The 19,411-nt window shown below is 40.8% G+C and overlaps 1 protein-coding gene across 1 annotated transcript; it reads right to left on the bottom strand.

The window, feature by feature from the left end:
* Positions 1-12,074: 12,074 nt before the first annotated feature.
* On the bottom strand, positions 12,075-18,892 carry LOC308383175 (isocitrate dehydrogenase [NAD] subunit gamma, mitochondrial-like). The gene is made up of 12 exons (XM_080860792.1): positions 18,786-18,892; positions 18,247-18,297; positions 17,121-17,218; positions 16,264-16,379; positions 16,095-16,155; positions 15,884-16,016; positions 15,552-15,685; positions 15,337-15,439; positions 14,766-14,912; positions 14,581-14,675; positions 13,933-13,993; positions 12,075-13,157 (listed from the first exon to the last, which is right to left on the bottom strand). Exons 1-12 carry the CDS (start codon positions 18,861-18,863, stop codon positions 13,053-13,055), a joined length of 1,182 nt encoding a protein of 393 aa, XP_080716918.1. The 5' UTR covers positions 18,864-18,892; the 3' UTR covers positions 12,075-13,052.
* Positions 18,893-19,411: the final 519 nt, after the last annotated feature.

Below are 19,411 nucleotides of genomic sequence, written 5' to 3'. Positions count from 1 at the left end.
AGATGTTTTCATCTTCCCCTGTTTTCCCCCGACTTCCATCCGCTTTTCCCATCATGCTTTGCTGGGTTGTATTAGCGTTAGCGGGGCTGAGGCTAATGGGAGGTGGCTGTAGGGCTTGGAGAGGGCAGCGGGTGTCGACACTAATCAGACAGGCCCCAGAAAAAAAAACAGCCAAAAAGTGTGATAGGCAGGAAGAACTGAAAAGGAGGAAGACAGAGAGTGTGAGTGAGAGAGAGAATGAGAGATAGAGAGAGAGAGTGTGAGAGAGAGAGAGTGAGAGATAGAGAGAGAGAGTGAGAGAGAGAGAGAGAGAGAGAGAGAGAGAGAGAGAAAAAAAGGCCTAGAGGGGGAAATGGAGAGGCAGGAAAGAGGAAGAGAGAGAAGAAGAGGAAAATAATTAAAATACAAATAAATAAAATCTCAGTCAGTTGTAGTGTTGGTGGTGTGTGTGTAAGGATGTATGTCTAGATGTGTTTTTGCATGCATATGTTTGTCCGTGTGTGTTTATGTCAAAAAAAGTCTTCTTTTACACACACGTAAGTTAAGACAGTCACTGAGAAACAGAAGGCTGTAAAATCCAACTGTAAAACTCCTTAAAGGAGTTCACTAAGCCCCCTTTTATAGTTGGCAGTTGAACCTCTGTCTACTAATAAGTGCAACGACTTTTCAAGGTGCATCTTTTTATCAAAGATCCCCTAGAATCTCTTAGTCAATGCATTGACCAAATTAACTGCTGGATGTCTCAACAATTCCTTCAGCTGTACATATCGACAAAACTGAAATTATCTTATTTGGGAAAAGTGAAGAGAAACTTAGGATTGCTACTCATCTTGACACAAAAGAACGTAAAACGAAGGGAACTGTTATAAACCTTGGTGTCTTAATTGATTGATCTCAGTTTTAACAACCAAGTGGAGGCAATAGCTAAATCAGCTTTTTACCATCTCATTAACATAGCCAAACTTTTGTCAAAACATGACTTCGAAAAAGACATTCACGCCTTTATCTCCAGCAGTGTTGACTGTAATGGTCCTTTCACAAGCCTTTCTAAAAAAGACCATCAAACAGCTTCAACTTGTACATAATGCAGCAGCCAGTGTTCTTACGAAAACGAAAAGAGCTGACCACATTACTCCACATGAGTCCTCACACTGCCTTCCAGTAAGTCACAGAATTAACCGTCATTGGGGGAATGCAGATGCTATCTCGGCTGGTTGACTGACTAAAACAGTTTGTTGCATATTTGTGACACCAGGCGTTAAGGGGTTATAGCACTGCTGCTTGTTTATAAATCACTAAATGTGACAGGATCAAATTACATCTCAGATATATGTGTCTGTACACACAAACTGCTAGAATGAACTGCACACACTTGCTAGACCTCTCAGATCACCATAAAAATCTGCAATACCAAACAGGGTTAAGCTTCTGTGCTGCTCAGTTCTGGAAACGACTTTCTGATGACATGAAAGGTGCTCCAACTGTAGCCAGTTTCAAATCTAGACTTAAGACTTTTTTGTTAACTGATCAAATGCACTCTACTTTTTATTTATTAACTTTTTTATTTATTCAGTGTGTCTACGTTAAGAACTGTTATAATGCACTTCAATTCAGGAAGAAGATCTCTAGTCTAGTCTATTCCCAACAGGTAAGTGACGTCTCAGGCTTACGGTCAAACCCTAATGGCTGGCCTATATTTTAGCTCTAGTTGCTACTTTCACAATGGTCTTATTCTATTTTATGTTCTATGTAGGTCATTTTAATTATGTTTTTGTCCCATTTGATGGACATTGTATGTTCTTTTAATACTATTTTTGTCTCTTCATTTGTCCTTATCTTTCCGTTGGATGTTCCTTTTGCTCCTATTTATGCAAAGCACATTGAACTGCATCTCTGTGTGTGAAATGGGCTGTATAAATAAACTTGCCTTGTCTACTGGAGGTGTGTGTGTGTGTGTGTGTGTGTGTGTGTGTGTGTGCGTGTGTGTGTGTGTGTATGTATATGCATGTGTGTGTCTGCTTGTGTTGTATTACCGTTTACCGCTTACACAAAATCTTTACATGTCTCATCATTTCTGAAACCTGTCACTCAAAGAGCAAAACCCCAAACCACATCTGCAAAACTATAATGTAATTCAGAACTAATTCAGTTTTCAGCAAATGAAGGAGGGTACTGGTTGCGATGTTCCCAAACAGGAGGCTGGGTGCTCTAGGTCTCTTTTTGTTTACAAAGGGTAGAAAAGGTCATTTTATGTATTGTGTATGATGCGGTTCCTCACTGAACACTTGAACACACTGAAATGTTGCTTTTGTAATGCACTTCACAGCAAAGGGTCTTTGTTACTGTAACAACCCTCAGCTGCCTAAGTGGCCTTGCATTTATGTGTTGACTAAATATAGTTCAGTTTGCTGTACTGAACTTTCTTATATAGCAAACTATTTAGTATTTTGTACATTGTAGCACAGAGATGCATAAGGGTCTATCTGCAATGAATCTGTCTACAGTGCTTTGGGAAATGAGTGTTTAAAACTATGTGTTTATATATTCAATCTGTTGTAACCAGTTAAACCTTAATGCTGAGGGGCCTTGTTTTTTTTATTTTTTTTTATTACTTTATTTATTTTTTACCAGACATACAAAGAGACATCACGTACATTGATTGTCAGACCGAGAGCCATAGATGGGGTGTGGGGAAAAAGACAAAACAACCCCAAACAACGACCACAACAAAAACAAGCAAAACAAAAGGACAGACAAAACAAACAAAAATTAAGAAAAGGCAGCTTCACCAACATCATCGAGTGGGCATGTGTGTATGTGTGTGTGTGTATGTGCGTGTGTGTATGTGCGTGCATATGTATGTGCGTGTGGCTACATGCATTTAAGTATTACCTAAGGAAATCTCTAATTTTTATAATTATATGCTCTGGATAGCATTTGCCTTGTTTGGCGGCAAAATCGTCTGGCAGAAACGGCAACGCATGTGCATGGTTTGCCCACTTAGATTCCAGGACACCTAACGCAATTTTTATCGAGATCGACATAGTCCATCTCACTGAGTCCCAGATTACATAGGAGACATATTGCGTGCGGTGATGCGAAAGAATACTCTTAAGCTTTTAGGCTGCTGCAACAGCATTTTAGGTTCATCTCAGGTCACTATGGCATTCAAGGTTAATTAGATTGAAATGTTGTCCTTGGGTTTTTGGCAGTGATGGTTTGTACTTGGTGCATTCAAATGTAAAAATAATATGTTGCCAAACCGGTAACCAACATCCAAGCCTTGGGGACAAATTTGATGTATCGCCCAATGATAATTCACCTGCCCAGGTGGCATAGGCTGGTCCCGTCAGCACTCAGCAGATTATTGTCGTTTGAATGCAGTGTTTCATTTCTTAGGAGATTTGTGGTGATTTGCATTTTGTGTGTGTAGTTTTATCAATTGAATGTACAGTTTGAAAAAACAGGAGTATGTGTTTGTGTTGTGTGTGTGTGTGTGTGTGTGTGTGTGTGTGTGTGTGTGTGTGTGTGTGTGTGTGTGTGTGTGTGTGTGTGTCTATATGGATATGACTGTTTTAAGACGTTTCTAAAATTAAAGATTTGTTTGCCGAAATGAGACCAAATCTGCTCCATCTTGGAGGTTGGAGTTCTGCTGATATTTGACCTGTCCTGCTTTCGACAATATTTGGGACATGTCTGATGAATATGTCATGAGTCTGTCCAAACGTCTGTGTGTGTGCGTGTGTGTGTGTGTGTGTGTGTGTGTGTGTGTGTGTGTGTGTGTGAGTCTGTCCAAATGTCTGTGTGTAAAACAGTGGGAGAAAGGAGGACAGGACGAAAGAGGGAAAACAAACTGCGAGGAAGGAGAGGAGAGGAGAGGAGAGAGAGTGAGTTTTTTGGGCAGGGTTCCTGGAACATTGAGCAGAACAACACTAAGAAGGATCCCCAAAGAGACCCATGCTGACATCAGTACGCTTCTCCGCCTACAACGAAACTAATTCCAGGGTTCTTCGTCTGCGTTACGAATTGGTCCCTTTGGTCCCTCGTTCGTTTGGCCTGTCTTAGGAGACGAGGGATGAGAACATGGGAACAGTGAGAGAAAGAAGAAGTACAGTTTGTTTACATACCTGTGGATTTCAATCCATTTTCATCACCTCCTCCATACACTTGGGTGTGTGTGTGTGTGACTGTGTTTGTGCTTGAGGATTTCTACGTGTTTATGTGTGTGAGTATGTGTGTCAGTGTGTTTGTGCATGTCTGTGTGTGTGTCTCTGTCAGGGTGGGTCTGTGTGTGAGTGTGTGAGTGTGTTTGTGCACGTGTGTGAGCGTTTGTATGTGTCTGTATGTGTGTGTGTAGTGTACATGGCAAGAAGAAGAATGAGTCTAGAGAGTCTCTTTGGGGAGATGCAGCTTAGCAGAGATTTGGCAGAGTTAGGCGATTAACCTGTCAGCAGAGGCTTGCAACATTCCACATCCACCACTTCTCCGCCATTTATTCTGTCCATCTGAATTCCAACAAGGATTTCTTCTTCCTCACACTGTCCTTCACCTTAAATGCCATCTCTACTTTGGCTGCTGATTTCTCAGGTAACCACTGGAAGACCCAAATGATGTGTACTGCCTCACTGCTTACTTCTCAAACTCAAGATGTCTTTCAAACGCCAAGTCTGCTTTTCTCATTCTAATGTTGAATGATGTCCACAGATGATGTCTTTCTCTCACTCTCCCTTTCTTTCTTTTTCTCACTCTCCCTCTCTTTCTTTCTTTCTCCCACTTTCCCTGTCTTTCTCCTACTCTCCCTTTCTTTCTGTCTGTCACTATCCCTTTTTTTTTCTCTCACTTTCCTTCTTTTTCTCTCCCCCTTTCTTTCTTTCTGTTACTATCCCTTTCTTTCGTTAACTTTTTAATATAGTTTGCTCAGGAAGTATTCAGACCCCTTCACTTTTTTCACATTTTGTAATGTTGCAGCCTTATGCTAAAATCATTAATTCTTCGTCAATCTATTTGCAAATAACCCACAATGCTGAAGTGAAAACAGGATTTCATTTTTTGGGGAAAATGTATTAAAGAAGTTAAAATTGAAATATCACATTGCCCTATTGGAGGGGGAACCTTTGGCCCAGTCTGAGGTCATACCCCCTCCCCCCCCACAGCATGTCTAGATCTAGATGCAAATAACCCACAATGCTGAAGTGAAAACAGGTTTTTTTTTTGGGGGGGAGGGGGGAATGTATTAAAGAAGTAAAAATTGAAATATCATATTGACATGATAATTCAGACCCTTTACTCAGTACTTAGTTGAAGCACCTTTGGCAGCGATTACAGCCTCAAATCTTCTTGGGTATGACACAAAAAGCTTTGCACACCTGGATTTGGGGATTTTCTGCCATATATCTCTGCAGGTCCTCTCAAGTTCTGTCAGATTGGATTGGGACTGTTGGTGGACAGCCATTTTCAGGTCTCAGAGATGTTCGATTGGGTTCAAGTAAGTGCTCTGGCTGGGCCACTCAAAGACGTTCAGAGAGTTGTGCCTAAGCCACTCTTGCGTTGGAAGGAATTGTCCTATTAGAGGGGGAACCTTTGGCCCAGTTTGCCCACTACGCTTCACTATTGGGGTGGTGTCGGGCAGGTGATTATCGGTACCTCATCCTCCAGACATGACGCTCAGAATTGAGCCCAAATAGTTCAAACTTTATAGCATCAGACCCAGTCTGAGAGTCCTTTAGGCTTTTGCTTTTTGGCTAATGACAAACAGGCTTTACAGTGTCATTAAGCAGTCTAACACTGAGGAGATGCTTGCGTCTGGCCACTCTATCTTTAAGCCCAGGGCCTGTATTCACAAAGCATTTTATCTTACCACTAAGAAAAACACCTAAGTCACACAAAAGGTTCTAACTAAAAAGCTAAATCCTATTTACAAAGCTGCCGAGGAAGGAAGAGGGAGAACTCCCAAGCGTAGGGAAAGACTCCATTGCTATGGCTCAAGTCAAGTCTCATGCATGAGCTTGCTTTCAAAGGCCCACTGTGATTGGTTGACAGGCCTGTGCCGGTGAGTAGGCATGCGTTTCATAGCCTGTGATTGGTTGACAGGCCTGTGCCGGTGAGTAGGCATGCGTTTCATAGCCTGTGCTTGGTTGACAGGCCTGTGCCGGTGAGTAGGCATGCGCTTCATAGCCTGCCGCAAAGAAAGATAAATACATTTTAGTAATTCTGCATCTCCATTCAAAAACATTGTACCATGGAATGATAGAAACGGCTGTGTCCGTTCGTTTGGGAGTTGGTCTTCATGTGTTTGGAGACCTCTCAGCTGCTTCTTAGTTGTCCAAGACTGAGGTGCTACTTTTTGACGAGTCCCAAAGGTAGGACTGACATGACCATTATTTTTAGGTAGTCTTTTTTTGTAGCCTTCCCCAGATTTGTGCCTCGACGTAAACCTGTCTCTGAGTTCTGCAGGCAGTTCCTTCGACATTATGGCTTGGCTTTTGCTATAATATGCTTTGTGAACTGTGAGACCTCGTGTGTGGTCAGGAGAAATGGGAGGCACCTGAGCTAAATTTCATGGGTCATAACAAAGGGTCTGAATAATGATGTCGATGTGATATAAAATGTTTACCTTTTTCTCCCTTTTTTCTTTGTCATTATGGGATATTGAGTGTAGATTGATGAAATAAATACTTCCTGAATGCACAGCTTCTACTGTATACCCTGAATATACTGTGTCAAGACACATGTATAATAGGCCTAAGTTACAAAAATAAGCTTAGTTTTTATGTTTGTCCTTAAGGTCACAGGTCACAGAGAAGGCGTTGAGTGGGTCTGAGCCTGTGTGCTTGTAAATAAGAGTGTAAGTGAGTTAGTAATGAGTGAAAAGAGTAAAGAATGTTTACCATAACAGAATCGTTTCCCACGTCCTTTACCTTCCTTGTCTGACCCCTGACCCTTGTCTTTGATCTTATCATCTTTTCCCTTCTCCATTGCCTCTGTAACATCCCATCTCTCTGGCCCCCCCCCCCCCTCTCTCTCTCACACACACACACACACACACACACACACACACACACACACACACACACACACACACACACACACACACACACACACACACACACACACACACACACACACACACACACACACACACACTATCCCTCTTCTTCTGGCAGGGGTTGTGCTTCCTTCCACCCAATTGCTTCCTCATTAGTAAAAAAGCTCAAATTAATCTGAAGAAACGGATGGTGACGTCTGCTCTTTTGAAGTCTTCCCCAATCGTCCTGATGTCTCTATTTTTTTGGTCTTTCTGTCTCTCCCAGACTTTGCAAAACCATAACGAATTCAAAATAAATTCCTCTGTTATGTATCTCACACTGTAAACCCAGACAGTTCTACTAACTCATTTACATTATGTATTCAGTACTTAAAACCTGGTATTTAGTTGACCCAACTTAAAATGTATTAGTTTTCTGAGCAAGTGCAGACGTTTTAATTGTATTGGAATGTATTTGTTTGAGTTAACATTGCCTGATAACTCAAATAAATTTAGTATCTGACGTCATCAACGTCGTTGAGAACACCATTGCAGAGATCTTGTGATGAGAGACGGACACAGCAGACTAAAGGTAAAGGAGTCGTTTAGTAATCGAGAGGTTGGAAGGTTGCTAGTTCGATTCCCCACTCCTCCTTACCAAGTGTATAAGTGTGAACCCCTAAACTGCTCATGATCTATAAATGCAAAATTCCTTGTCAATCGCTTTGGATAAAAGCGTCTGCTAAATCACAGATGTAAATGTAAATGCAGTGGCAACACTGGGAAGGCGGTCGACCAATGACAGTTCTCTCTACAGTAAGAGCTTGCGCAAGAAGTTGGAACGTAAGGAAGATACCCTTTCAAAACTTGTAAGGGCGTAATAACTAGTTTGAGAAAGACCCAGAGAAACACAAATATCTGACGAGGCTAAATCCTTTACGATTTTGGAATAATATGAGTTCAGAGAACTCAAAATTTATGAAAATTATAAAACAAAAAAATCAGAATAGCCAATGTATAATTTTTGAGTTAAGTTTACTTAAAAAAATATATTTACAGCCGCGGAAAAAATTAAGAGACCACTTCAAAATTATCAGTTTCTCTGGTTTTACTATTTATTGGTATGTGTTAAAGTAAAATGTGCATTTTTGTTTTATTCTATAACCTACTAGCAACATTCCTACCAAATTTCAAATAAAAATATTGTCATTGGCATGCTCTCCACCAGTCTTTCACATTGCCGTTGGGTGACTTTATGCTACTCCTGGCGCAAGAATTCAAGCAGCTCGGCTTCTTTTCATGGCTTGTGACCATCCATCTTCCTCTTGATCACATTTCAGAGGTTTTTTATGGGATTCAGGTCTCGAAATTGGGCTGGCCATGACAGGGTCCTGATCTGGTGGTACTGCATCCACACCTTTACTAGCCTGGCTGTGTGGCATGGAGCATTGCCCTGCTGGAAAAAACACTTCTCAGAGTTGGGGAACATTGTCAGAGCAAAAGGAAGCAAGTTTTTCTTCCAGGACAACGCTGTACTTTGCCTGGCTGAGGTTTGTAAAAGACCATAAAGACTGAACCAAAGCGGACTGGAGGGTCTTCTAGTTCGTCTTCTCTGATGAGTCCAATTTCACAGTAGGTGCAAGACTCTGTGGCTTGTAGGCCTCTCCAGGTCTCCGTCTTACCATCAGACGACCATGTGTTGGGCAAAGCTGAAAATTGGACTCATCAGAGAAGACGAACTAGAAGACCCTCCAGTCCGCTTTGGTTCAATCCTTATGGTCTTTTACAAACCTCAGCCAGGCAAAGTACAACGTTGTCCCGGAAGAAAAACTTGCTTCCTTTTGCTCTGACAATGTTCCCCAACTCTGAGAAGTGTTTTTTCCAGCAGGGCAATGCTCCATGCCACACAGCCAGGTCAGTAAAGGTGTGGGTGCAGTACCACCAGATCAGGACCCTGTCATGGCCAGCCCAATTTCGAGACCTGAATCCCATAAAAAACCTCTGAAATGTGATCAAGAGGAAGATGGATGGTCACAAGCCATGAAAAGAAGCCGAGCTGCTTGAATTCTTGCGCCAGGAGTAGCATAAAGTCACCCAACCCATATTCCACCAAATATTGATTTCTGAACTCTTCCTAAGTTAAAGCATTAGTATTGTGTAGTTTAAAAATGAATATGAGCTTGTTTTCTTTGCATTATTCGAGATCTGAAGACACTGCATCTTTTTTGCTATTTTGACCAATTGTCATTTTTCTGCAAATAAATGATCTAAATGACAATATTTGTATTTGAAATTTGGTAGGAATGTTGCCAGTAGGTTATAGAATAAAACAAAAATGTACATTTTACTTTAACACATACCAATAAATAGTAAAACCAGAGAAACTGATAATTTTGAAGTGGTCTCTTAATTTTTTCCGCGGCTGTATGTACTCAAATTTTCTTATGTAATCGGTTACATCAAAAGTTTTGAGTTCTCTGAACTTGTTCAGGTTTACAGTGCACCCAGAGATTTACGACTGTCCATTTTTAATGATCAGAAGCCAATACACTAACAATACAAAATAATCACCACCGCCATAATAATAATAATAATAATAATATTATATATATATTTTCTTTTTTTGTGCTGATATTATATAACATAAGATAATATAATATAATATAATATGTCTTGGAAAATGTATAGTCCGTAGTTATTTCTTGAAAAAATAAATCCTGGGAGGACCCTGTTGGGGTGGTGGGATGGCCCTTTCGGTCCAGTGGAACTTTCTGCAGCCATCTGATGAGCCATATAGCATAATATAACATATTGCAATTCCTGCCCCTCAGCAGTTCAAGGTGTGGGGAAGGTTGATATAATGCAGAGGGTTTCTGCACCGATGTGAGTGGGATACTGTTCCGCCATTCAATCCCTTCTAAATCTATTTTCTTGGAACCCTTTTCTTCCCTGTAATTTGGTTATTGAATATTTGTTGCAGCCGTGGGGACAAATAGACTCATAAATATTCTTTAGTCTACCCGAATAGACGCCGGCCAAAATCCTCACATCCAAGATCCCTTGGTAGCTACCCTTGCCAAATCTAGACAACAGAAAATATATAGTGAAAATGTTTTAAAAAAAAATTGAAACTTCATGTCTCCATCAATCATGGAATTAATTTTAGCCTTTTTGTTTTACTGGCGTCATAAAAATGATTGGTGGATGGCTGCAGGCCTGATAGCATGTAGTCATAGACATCTGTGGAATTAATTGCTTCCATATAGTTACAACAAAGTAATTATGTCAGTGAAGTATCTAATTTATGAGGGTAAGTATACTATGGCAGCTGAGGTCAAAATGACTTGTTTAAAGAGGCAAAATGTAAATAATGTAATTAATGTCAAAGATAATGCTGCATTCTGAAAAGAGAATATTCCTTAAAGCAGCATTAAGGAGTTATGTTCCAAAACTAGCCAATCTAACTACCAAAAAGGCATGCAGAAACCTTGCAAACACCCCCAACACTGATAGAAGTTTGCCGACACACTAACTGGTGTGTTTTGGTAGAATAGCTGGCAACGTCATGCTGTGAAAGCTTTTCTTCCATTTTTGCAGGGTGTTCCAGCCCGGTACACAGACCTACATAGGGCATATCCTGGATGGCTAGTGGCGAAGACACAGGTGTTTATCTGTCCTTTACATTACCATAATGCTATCAAAATGAATTTGAGGATGGTACCAAAACTAGTTGCCTATGGAACCATACCTCAAAATGTGTCAAATTGTTGCATAGTGTTACTTTAATATCCCGGTGCAATTCATAAAGACTGTTCCTTTGTTTTGGCCATTATAGTTAGTAAATAGGAAAAGTCTATATGAGTTAAAAAAAAAAAAAAAACTGTGTAAGTACTTTTTAAAGGTTGAAGATTTTCTGAAAAATTCAGTTTTAACTTGGGTTGTACACACCTGTATGCAACAATTACATGTGGCAAATGCATCAACAAACAACCCCTTTCAGCCCACAGGGAACTTACGAGAAGAACGGCTTTATTCAATTTCGGCCTTAATAAGCACCATGAGAAGATGCCCTTGTTCAAAATCCACCACTTGCTAATTACTTTTGCCACCGACGCAATTAAGTAATTAAGTGCCACGGAGTAGAGGGCCGACTATTGTGCTATTGCCCCTGAGGGGCGACTCAGTTGCAGAAGTGATGCCTCTCTCACTCTGTACCGACACTCTTTTGTGGCGATTAACATCGTTTCATGGACAGTGTGTTCTGTGTGGTTCAATGTTTTACCAACGAAACACTGTAACGATTCGAAGGTATTGTTTACGTGTCGGAAAAACGTAATTAGGGACGTTAAGATCGCAGATATGATGCAAATAGGTTCTGAGAGACACAACTGTGAAGTCTGGGAGACTATGATGAATAACAGGGTATTACCTCAACAACAAGGCAAGCGGAGATTAATATAGTTAATAGAGTAAATGTTTCACTTTAACTCTTTACACTTTAACAACACTCTTTTACCAAAATAAACATGTTATATGTCTTAAACACAAGACACCCGCAAACGTATCAGGCGCTATATACATACAACACATTTACTGATGGGTTTAATGACTTCTTAGATCTAATATTTGCTGGGAGTGTCAGTATAACATGCTGTTCTGGCAGTTGGCAGTGAGAGGTGTTATGACAATTACCTTAATAGTCATGTAATACCATTAAACATTATCATTATCAGTACTTTGATACCTCTCCTCATGTCAGATGCCATAATATTTATCTCATGACAACAAATGAGTGGATAGTTGACATGCCTTGATATGTTTATGACATTGTTATATCACTCTTGTGCCGGAGGTTTCAAGAACAGAATTACAGTGAATGCCATTTAACAATGTGTCTTACATCCATGTAAGCATGAACGTGTATGAAACCTTTGAAGATTACTGCTGACCCCTACTGGTAGTATCACGGGCCAAAATATCCCCTCACTTTTTTTTATAATGACAGATATTTAGAAGTCCTATTATTGTTACCGAATGATACAATCATGCCTTCATTTTTTTAAACACTTTATTGTAGCAAGTCTTTATTTTCTAAGACTTCTAAGTATCATTGTCCTGAGAAAATACAGAGTTTAATGGAACTACAAATGGACACACACAGCACTTACACGCCATAATCACAGGGCATTCATTGATGGCCAAACAATAAAATAACTAAGCAACTGTTCTGAAAAAAAAAAATAACAAACTTATACAGTATATGACTAGCGAATGATCTATGTGCTTCATGTTTCCTTGATCTCTGAGGTAATTTTATACTCGAAAAACTTTTTTAAACGCTCCATGACAGTTTGACTTTGGTCGGGTCGTGCTGAATCTGCTGAAAACCTGTAAACAGTATCTAAAGGACGTAACAGCAGACACAGGGGCTTAGTGTAGTAAATGAATGTCCTAATAAACACAAACTTGACAGAACTAGCACATACAAGCTTTTTTTTCCCTTTCCCCTATTCTTTAGGATTACCATCTTTCACTTCCATCTCAAATTATTGAGTGAAGTTTTTATGCTTTTATAAAACTAAAATGTTTAGGATATTTTTAAATTGTCATTTTGCTTTTAGAAATGGAATTACAGAGAAATTCGCCACAATATTATGGCGATCTTACAAATACAAATACCACAAAGCATTTGCTTACTCTTCAAACCTCTTTACAAACTGCAGTAACACAATATTTTTGCCTGGAGGCATTGTTAAACTGCCTAGTGGCTCTCTAGAAAACAAATAGGATAAAAACAACTTGAACAAGCATTTTCATAAAGTGCCAATTACCGTGGAGCTTGAATTGTCCTTAGTCCTGCTACAACCAACATGCACTTTCATCACTATGTGTACCAGCACATGTTGGTGGAGGCTTAGGAGATGGACATCTATTGCATTGCACCAATTAACAGCATATACCTGCTGCTCGTCTGGGACTGGACTGGACTTGGTGGGGGTGGGTTGGTGGGCTAGGTTGGGTCTGGAGGTTACATGCGTTCATTGGTGAGAGGTCCTTTGCTCTCAATCTCCCTCATGATGGACTGGACCACCTCGGACGTGGTGCCCTGACCTCCCAGGTCTGCTGTGTGAAGCTTTGGAGAGTCCAAAGGAGAAAGGCAAAGTGTTAGACAGACACTGTGATAGCATTACCGTACTATCCTATTTAGATGGGATTAGTTTTACAGAGGGAGCTGTGCTAATGTGGTTGTTGTCAGTGCACACCTGTGAATTTAGTTGAAATCTGAATCTGTGAAATGCCTATGCCTGTGATTATGCAGAACACATGGGATAATACAAAAACAGCAACAAAGCATAGATTTACTAGATGTGATTTCCCTGCAAAACACTCCGAATCATCATAGTAAAAATAATAAAAAGACCTAATTGCGTGAACAATTGAAATGTTTTATAAAATATATACAAGCTATGTATAAATATAGTTGTCCTATGGTAAAAAATACGACATATGTCTTCAATTCTATTCCAGTTTAGAAAAGATGGTATTGCCATGGTAGGGCATGGATAAACTCCAGGATCTTGTGAGGATTTGTTGTGATTGTTGCAACCAAAAGTGACTGAATTTGCTGCAGTAATTGCTGCTGCAAAATCTGTGGTTAAATTTGTGGGGATTTCGAGTCCAATAAAATCAACTGCAAATAATGCAGAAACTCTTTGCCGTAATGAGTGAAAACTGCAATCCACAACTGCATTTGCGAAGAATCCTTGAATTTGTGTGAATTTGTGAAAACGCAAGGTCACAATTTAGTTTAGCAGTTATGTGATAGAATGGCTATCACACACACACACACACACACACACACACACACACACACACACACACACACACAGGCTATGATGCGCTCATACCCGTGTCTCTGACAGTGTGGTGTTCACAGCTTTCCGGATCATGCTAGCATATGCGTGAAGCCTGAGAGGAAGACATGAAAAAACTCAAACAGGGAACTTAAACCGAGAATATACAGATGACTTTGTGATAGTCTTGGTTAATGTGAAGCTGTCGTTACAAAGACATCCCAAACTATGTGAACTTAGTAGTACACATGACATAATTGAGAGAATGACACTCAATGACACCAGTCATAAACATTCATAAAGACTTCTTTATGTTCATGAAAGGTGTCATGTCAGTCTTATGCACACCCCTTCAGGTAAAGTCATACTAGTATTTTGTATATGAAAACCATAAAAAAGCAGCAGAAATCATAGAGAAAATGTAGACAGTCAAGTTGACTACCTTAACCATGCCAACAAGTATGTGGTAACAAATCATAGAACACTATGCTGCTGCTGCTGTTTATTTCCTGAAATGTTCGAATATTATACCCAGTTATCACATAAATATAAACCAGTTTTTATCTAAATCAGTTGAGATGTACTGTATAAGTGTGAGTCAAAAAACTTGTCTTGAACATGAGAATGTTGCCTCCCTCTCGAGAATGACATGAAAGTAACTTTCTTGTACAGCGACCAACACAAGTACAGATGAGGGCTTACTCCAAGTGATCGAGCATCAGACAGCCAGCCAGCAGCGTCGCAGTGGGGTTGGCGATGTTCTTGCCTGCGATGCTCTTCCCGGTGTTCCTGGTGGCCTAGAAATCAAAGGCGGAACATGGGCTCTCAGAGGATTCCACACTTCAAAGAGTTGAACTCCGGCCAAATGTCCTCCCCGTGTCTCTTACCGTTTCAAAGACGGCGTAGTCCTTGCCGTAGTTGGCGCCGGGTACCAATCCCGGACCGCCGACTAAGCCAGAGCACACGTTGCTGACAATGTTCCCGTACAGGTTGGGCATCACCATGACATCAAACTGATGGGGCTTGGACACCAGCTGTATGGGGGGAGATGGAAAGGATAAGTCTAGGCCTGCGCTAACTAAAGATTCAAGATCACAGCTCAAGATTCTGGTGAAAGGGTTTTGATATTTGAGCTCAACAGCCAATCAAATAACACCCCTTCCTTCTGTGCTCCTGAAGTGACGTGATGTATGGCTTATATAGGTCATGGTTAGGGCCAAACCACTTTCTTTGTTTGCCATTTACAGGGCAAGGACTGTGTACAAACACACAGAATGAACAGCTACAGGACCGTGAGAGCAATTGGCTGAATTTGATAAAAAAGTGTACTGGATTCAAATAAATACATTTAAATAATAAATAAACATAAATCCCATTTCCTCCTGACATGTATTTGCTAAAAGTCATGCTGTAATGATTTCATTTGTAGTTGCATTCACACATTTGTTTTGTGAATACCTGCATGGTGGTGTTATCCACGATCATGCTGTCAAAGGTTATGTCTGGATATCCTGCTGCCACCTCGTTACAGCACTGGAGGAACAGGCCATCGCCCAGCTTCCTGTTCGGGGTTTTCAAACAGCAGATGATAAACGGGTCTCAGATCACAGGATGCGATCTTTCCAGTCAGCCGCTGCTCACGGTAAGAGTAGGAGCTGGGCCGAAATACTTACATGATGTTGGCCTTGTGCACGGCTGTGACCCTGCGGCGACCTTTCTCCCGTGCTAAGTTGAAAGCGAACTCAGCGATTCTCAAGGACTTCATGCGAGTGATAATCTTCAGAGACTCAACCACTCCGGGTACACTCTAAAAGAGAGAGAGAGAGGGAGAGAGAACTTATAAAGAAAAGGTATAAGTGTCAATGACACAAACACACACATGCACATATACACACACACGGACACACATGCACACACACAATCACACACAGACACAGACACAGACACAGACACAGACACAGACACAGACACACACACACACACACACACACACACGCACTCCTACCTCATGCTCTAGGCTGCTGTACTCTCCCTCTGTGTTTTCTCTGATGATGATGATGTCGATGTCTTTGTGTCGGGTATTAACACCAGGAAGGGTATGGCAGTGCATAACATTGGCATACAAATCCAGATTTGTGCTATGGAAAGAAATCTGACTTCCATCAACAGACAATGAATGGGCAGACAAAAATACATGCCAGTCAACTAAATCCTACCGAAGCAGATTGTTCCTGGATATGTGAGAGGCTGGTAGGTTGTGATTGGTCTCTATGTTACCTACAAAAATAAGAATCAACACAATTAGAGAGTTAGACTGGTGGAAGGTGTAAGATCGGTAAGAAACGGCAAACGCACACACACCAAAACCCTGACTCTCGTACATACCCTTCAATGCCACTCCGTTCCGCCTGATGGCAGTGATGGCATTGTTGATGTCATCCTCAGAGGTAACCGTGGAGTCCACTTTCACGATCTCAAAATCCACAGGCACACAGCAAAACCTGTGGGAGGGTGGGGAACATAGAAACACAACAGATGTATAACTCAGTTCAGTGACTATATAGTGTGGTCAGGTGTAGCGAGCTGGACTGTGTTTCCCAACAGCTTTGCAGTGCTATGACCACTGTATTTCACAATGAGAGGCTGTTTTGAAAACTAGTTATGCTATTCGAGGTTAAATCAGATGTAACTACATGTCTACTACTACTATGACTACTATATCTGGAAAGTTAAATGTTACAACAATGTACAGTGGTACTTGATTACAATGTAACTAAAGCAGAGTTACACAATGGTGATATGATGCCCCCCCCCCCCCCCCCCCCCCCCCCCCAGTCCTGATAAATTGCTCCAGATTCAGTGCTTGATCTGTGCTAGAGTGAGCTGGCATTGATTTATTTATTTAGGCCTCGGAAGACACATTGAAGAATAAGATCCTCATTTTCAATGGTGCAATGAGAGTTAATCATTGTTACATTGGGGGCAAAAATATATATATATATATATAAATATGCATATAAAATAGTCCAGGAGTACAAGGAAACGATTATAAATAACAATTTTGAATATCCAGTAAAATACTATGGTTGGGTCAGCAGTTACAGTCATTGCACGAGAAGCCAGTTGTACATTTGATTAGACTTGTGAATTCCCTAAGTGAAATAAATGATCACAACCTTAACGATTTTTGGACCTCATTCCGAATGTAGGGTCCCTTAAAACATCAAGGCGATGTGACTCACCTGAAGAGTTCTCTGACGTGGTTGAGCAGCTCAGGTCCGATGCCATCTCCAGGAATCAGTGTGACCGTGTGTCTGCCGCCATACTTAGCGGGAGGAGGCTGGTAAACACAGAGAACAGACTGACATCTCCATGGAAACAGTTATGACACCCATCACCTGTGACTCACCTGCCCCGACATCACTGCAAACTTCAGCAAAACAGTCTAGCTTGAGAGAGATGTACAAATTCAATCTAAACATGCAGAAAGTTAAACTAGAGTGAAAGTCAGTTGTTTTACATCCCAAACATGTTTTAGGTCCTAATGAGGTTGCGACCTTCTCGTCACCACAACCTCTTAACACAAAATTAAGCTCCAAATTGTATTTGTTTCTTTTTTGCAAAATTTTCTTTTTCACTCTGTTTAATGCAATACAAGTATACTAATCATATGTTATCTATAAACTATAACTATGGGACTATAACTTATATCCAGCTGGTGCTAGTAGAGGGGTCTTCTTCAGTAATATCCTAGTACTTACAATAGCCTGGCCCATGTTGGAGGGATTAGAAAGTCAGAGGGAGAGAACAGGAATGGTTAATCATGGGGAGAGAACAAGACATCCATAGTCTTGTGTTAGCGTCTTATTCATGCGTGGTAGACAGTAGGAAAGGGTTAGGGGGCCTGTTTCAATTGTGGAGGCATTTATTGTTTCCCCTTTTGACACAAAATTGCAGGTGGGATTGGATTTGACAGAGGACTGTCTGGCTGGGGGAAGTTAAATGGTTAGCCCCGTTGGCAAATTTGAGGTTTGGATGGAAACAGCCAGTCAGATAATTAGATGGATATTGTTAGTAACATTTAAGAGAGGGTTCATCTTGGTTTGATGGTTCAAGATGTTCAGATACAAATAAAGGAACACCTGTCCAAGGATTGGATGGCAATTAAGTACAAAATCTAGTGCTTCAGGTTAAAAACTCCATGACATTGGATATGAAGCTATAATATTGAGAAAAACTAAAATGACGAGAAATGTTAAATAATATTTACATATTGTCAATATGGCATTCACACAAAGCCATAGTGCACAAGCTGTCACCTGTCCACCTTTGCGTGTGAAGTGTTTGTTTGCTGAGGGTGGCACTTACGGTGTAAGAGGACTTGGTCCTCTGGCCGCAGATAGAGGCTGGTCGGAGTACCTATGAGTAATAGTAGAACAGGAAAGACAACCAACCAATGCGATCAAGTTACAAGCAACCAAACTGGCTTAAAAAGGAAATGATCTCCTACCTTCATGCATCACAGACCGCGATAATTGTAGATATGAGCCCCCTGACACCTCCCCTTTAGAAGTCATATCTTCTACACCAGAGACGTGGTCTACACTCACCTGACCTTATTAGATTAAGTGTTGTAAAACAATCTATCAGTAGGAACGTTATATTAACAAAGACTTTATCATTTAGATTAAACACTGTCGGAAACAGACTGTCATCGGCTCAATAAATGATCCGAACGTCATTTAAACGTCGCTAACAAGCTAGCGTTGACCTTGCATGGTTTAGTTCGCTGCAGGATGAATAGCATAACGTTACTTTGGCAGGCTGCAAGGTTTAGCAACCACCTACGTGAAAAGTGGCTACATTATAAATGACAGAAAATACAGAATATATATTAGCATGCTTACATTGTTCGTATTTCCCATTAATCCGCCCCATGTCGGTTTTAGTAACCGGGATACTGTCAACACTGTTCTGGGAGACATTTTGAACCCAATGTATGAAGTAGCTAGTATATCACTTGCCTAATGCCTTTGCTACGTGCACGATGGAGTGGGCGGTGTGCCTGACCGCAAATCAGCCAAACAAACTTCGTCGTTGTTGGCGTTGCTTTCGATTCCATGCCGCCAGTCGACCAGGATCAGTGGTCAAATCAGGATTTAAGCCGCTCTAGACATTTGTCTGTAGCGACATCTATCGTTTGCTAAAAACATGGCTACAATGTTCGTATGCCAGAGACAGGTATGAGATTACAAAGGGTTGGAAAACAGTAATTATTTCGGGCCTTCTGGTGAGAAAATAGTGCGTAAGGGGAGAGTTAGCACAGTTCAAGGGCAAGCACAGTTCCATCTTAATCTTCTTCTCATTACAGCATGCTTTGGAGGGCCACAGACAAGCTGCCATAGGCCGAGGCCAAGATATTTCTAATATTTCTTTTTCATTATTTAAGTAGGCCTAGGGTAAAAAGCAGGAATGTGGTCTATCTATGTTATTATAAGGGAATACATGGGGGGAAGCAAAACAAAGACAAATG

The sequence above is a fragment of the Sprattus sprattus genome, assembly GCF_963457725.1.
Source record: "Sprattus sprattus genome assembly, chromosome: 2".
NCBI lineage: Eukaryota > Metazoa > Chordata > Actinopteri > Clupeiformes > Clupeidae > Sprattus > Sprattus sprattus.
This window is presented reverse-complemented; position numbering and strand designations above follow the sequence as displayed.

Excerpts from the sequence above, each read along its gene's own strand:
- LOC308383175 (XM_080860792.1), bottom strand. The coding sequence starts at position 18,863 with ATGTCTCCCAGAACAGTGTTGACAGTATCCCGGTTACTAAAACCGACA. Across the intron at positions 15,440-15,551 it reads GTGCACAAGGCCAACATCAT|GAAGCTGGGCGATGGCCTGT; the intron begins GTAAGTATTTCG and ends AACCCCGAACAG. Across the intron at positions 13,994-14,580 it reads CTGATGCTCGATCACTTGGA|GCTTCACGCATATGCTAGCA; the intron begins GTAAGCCCTCAT and ends TCTTCCTCTCAG.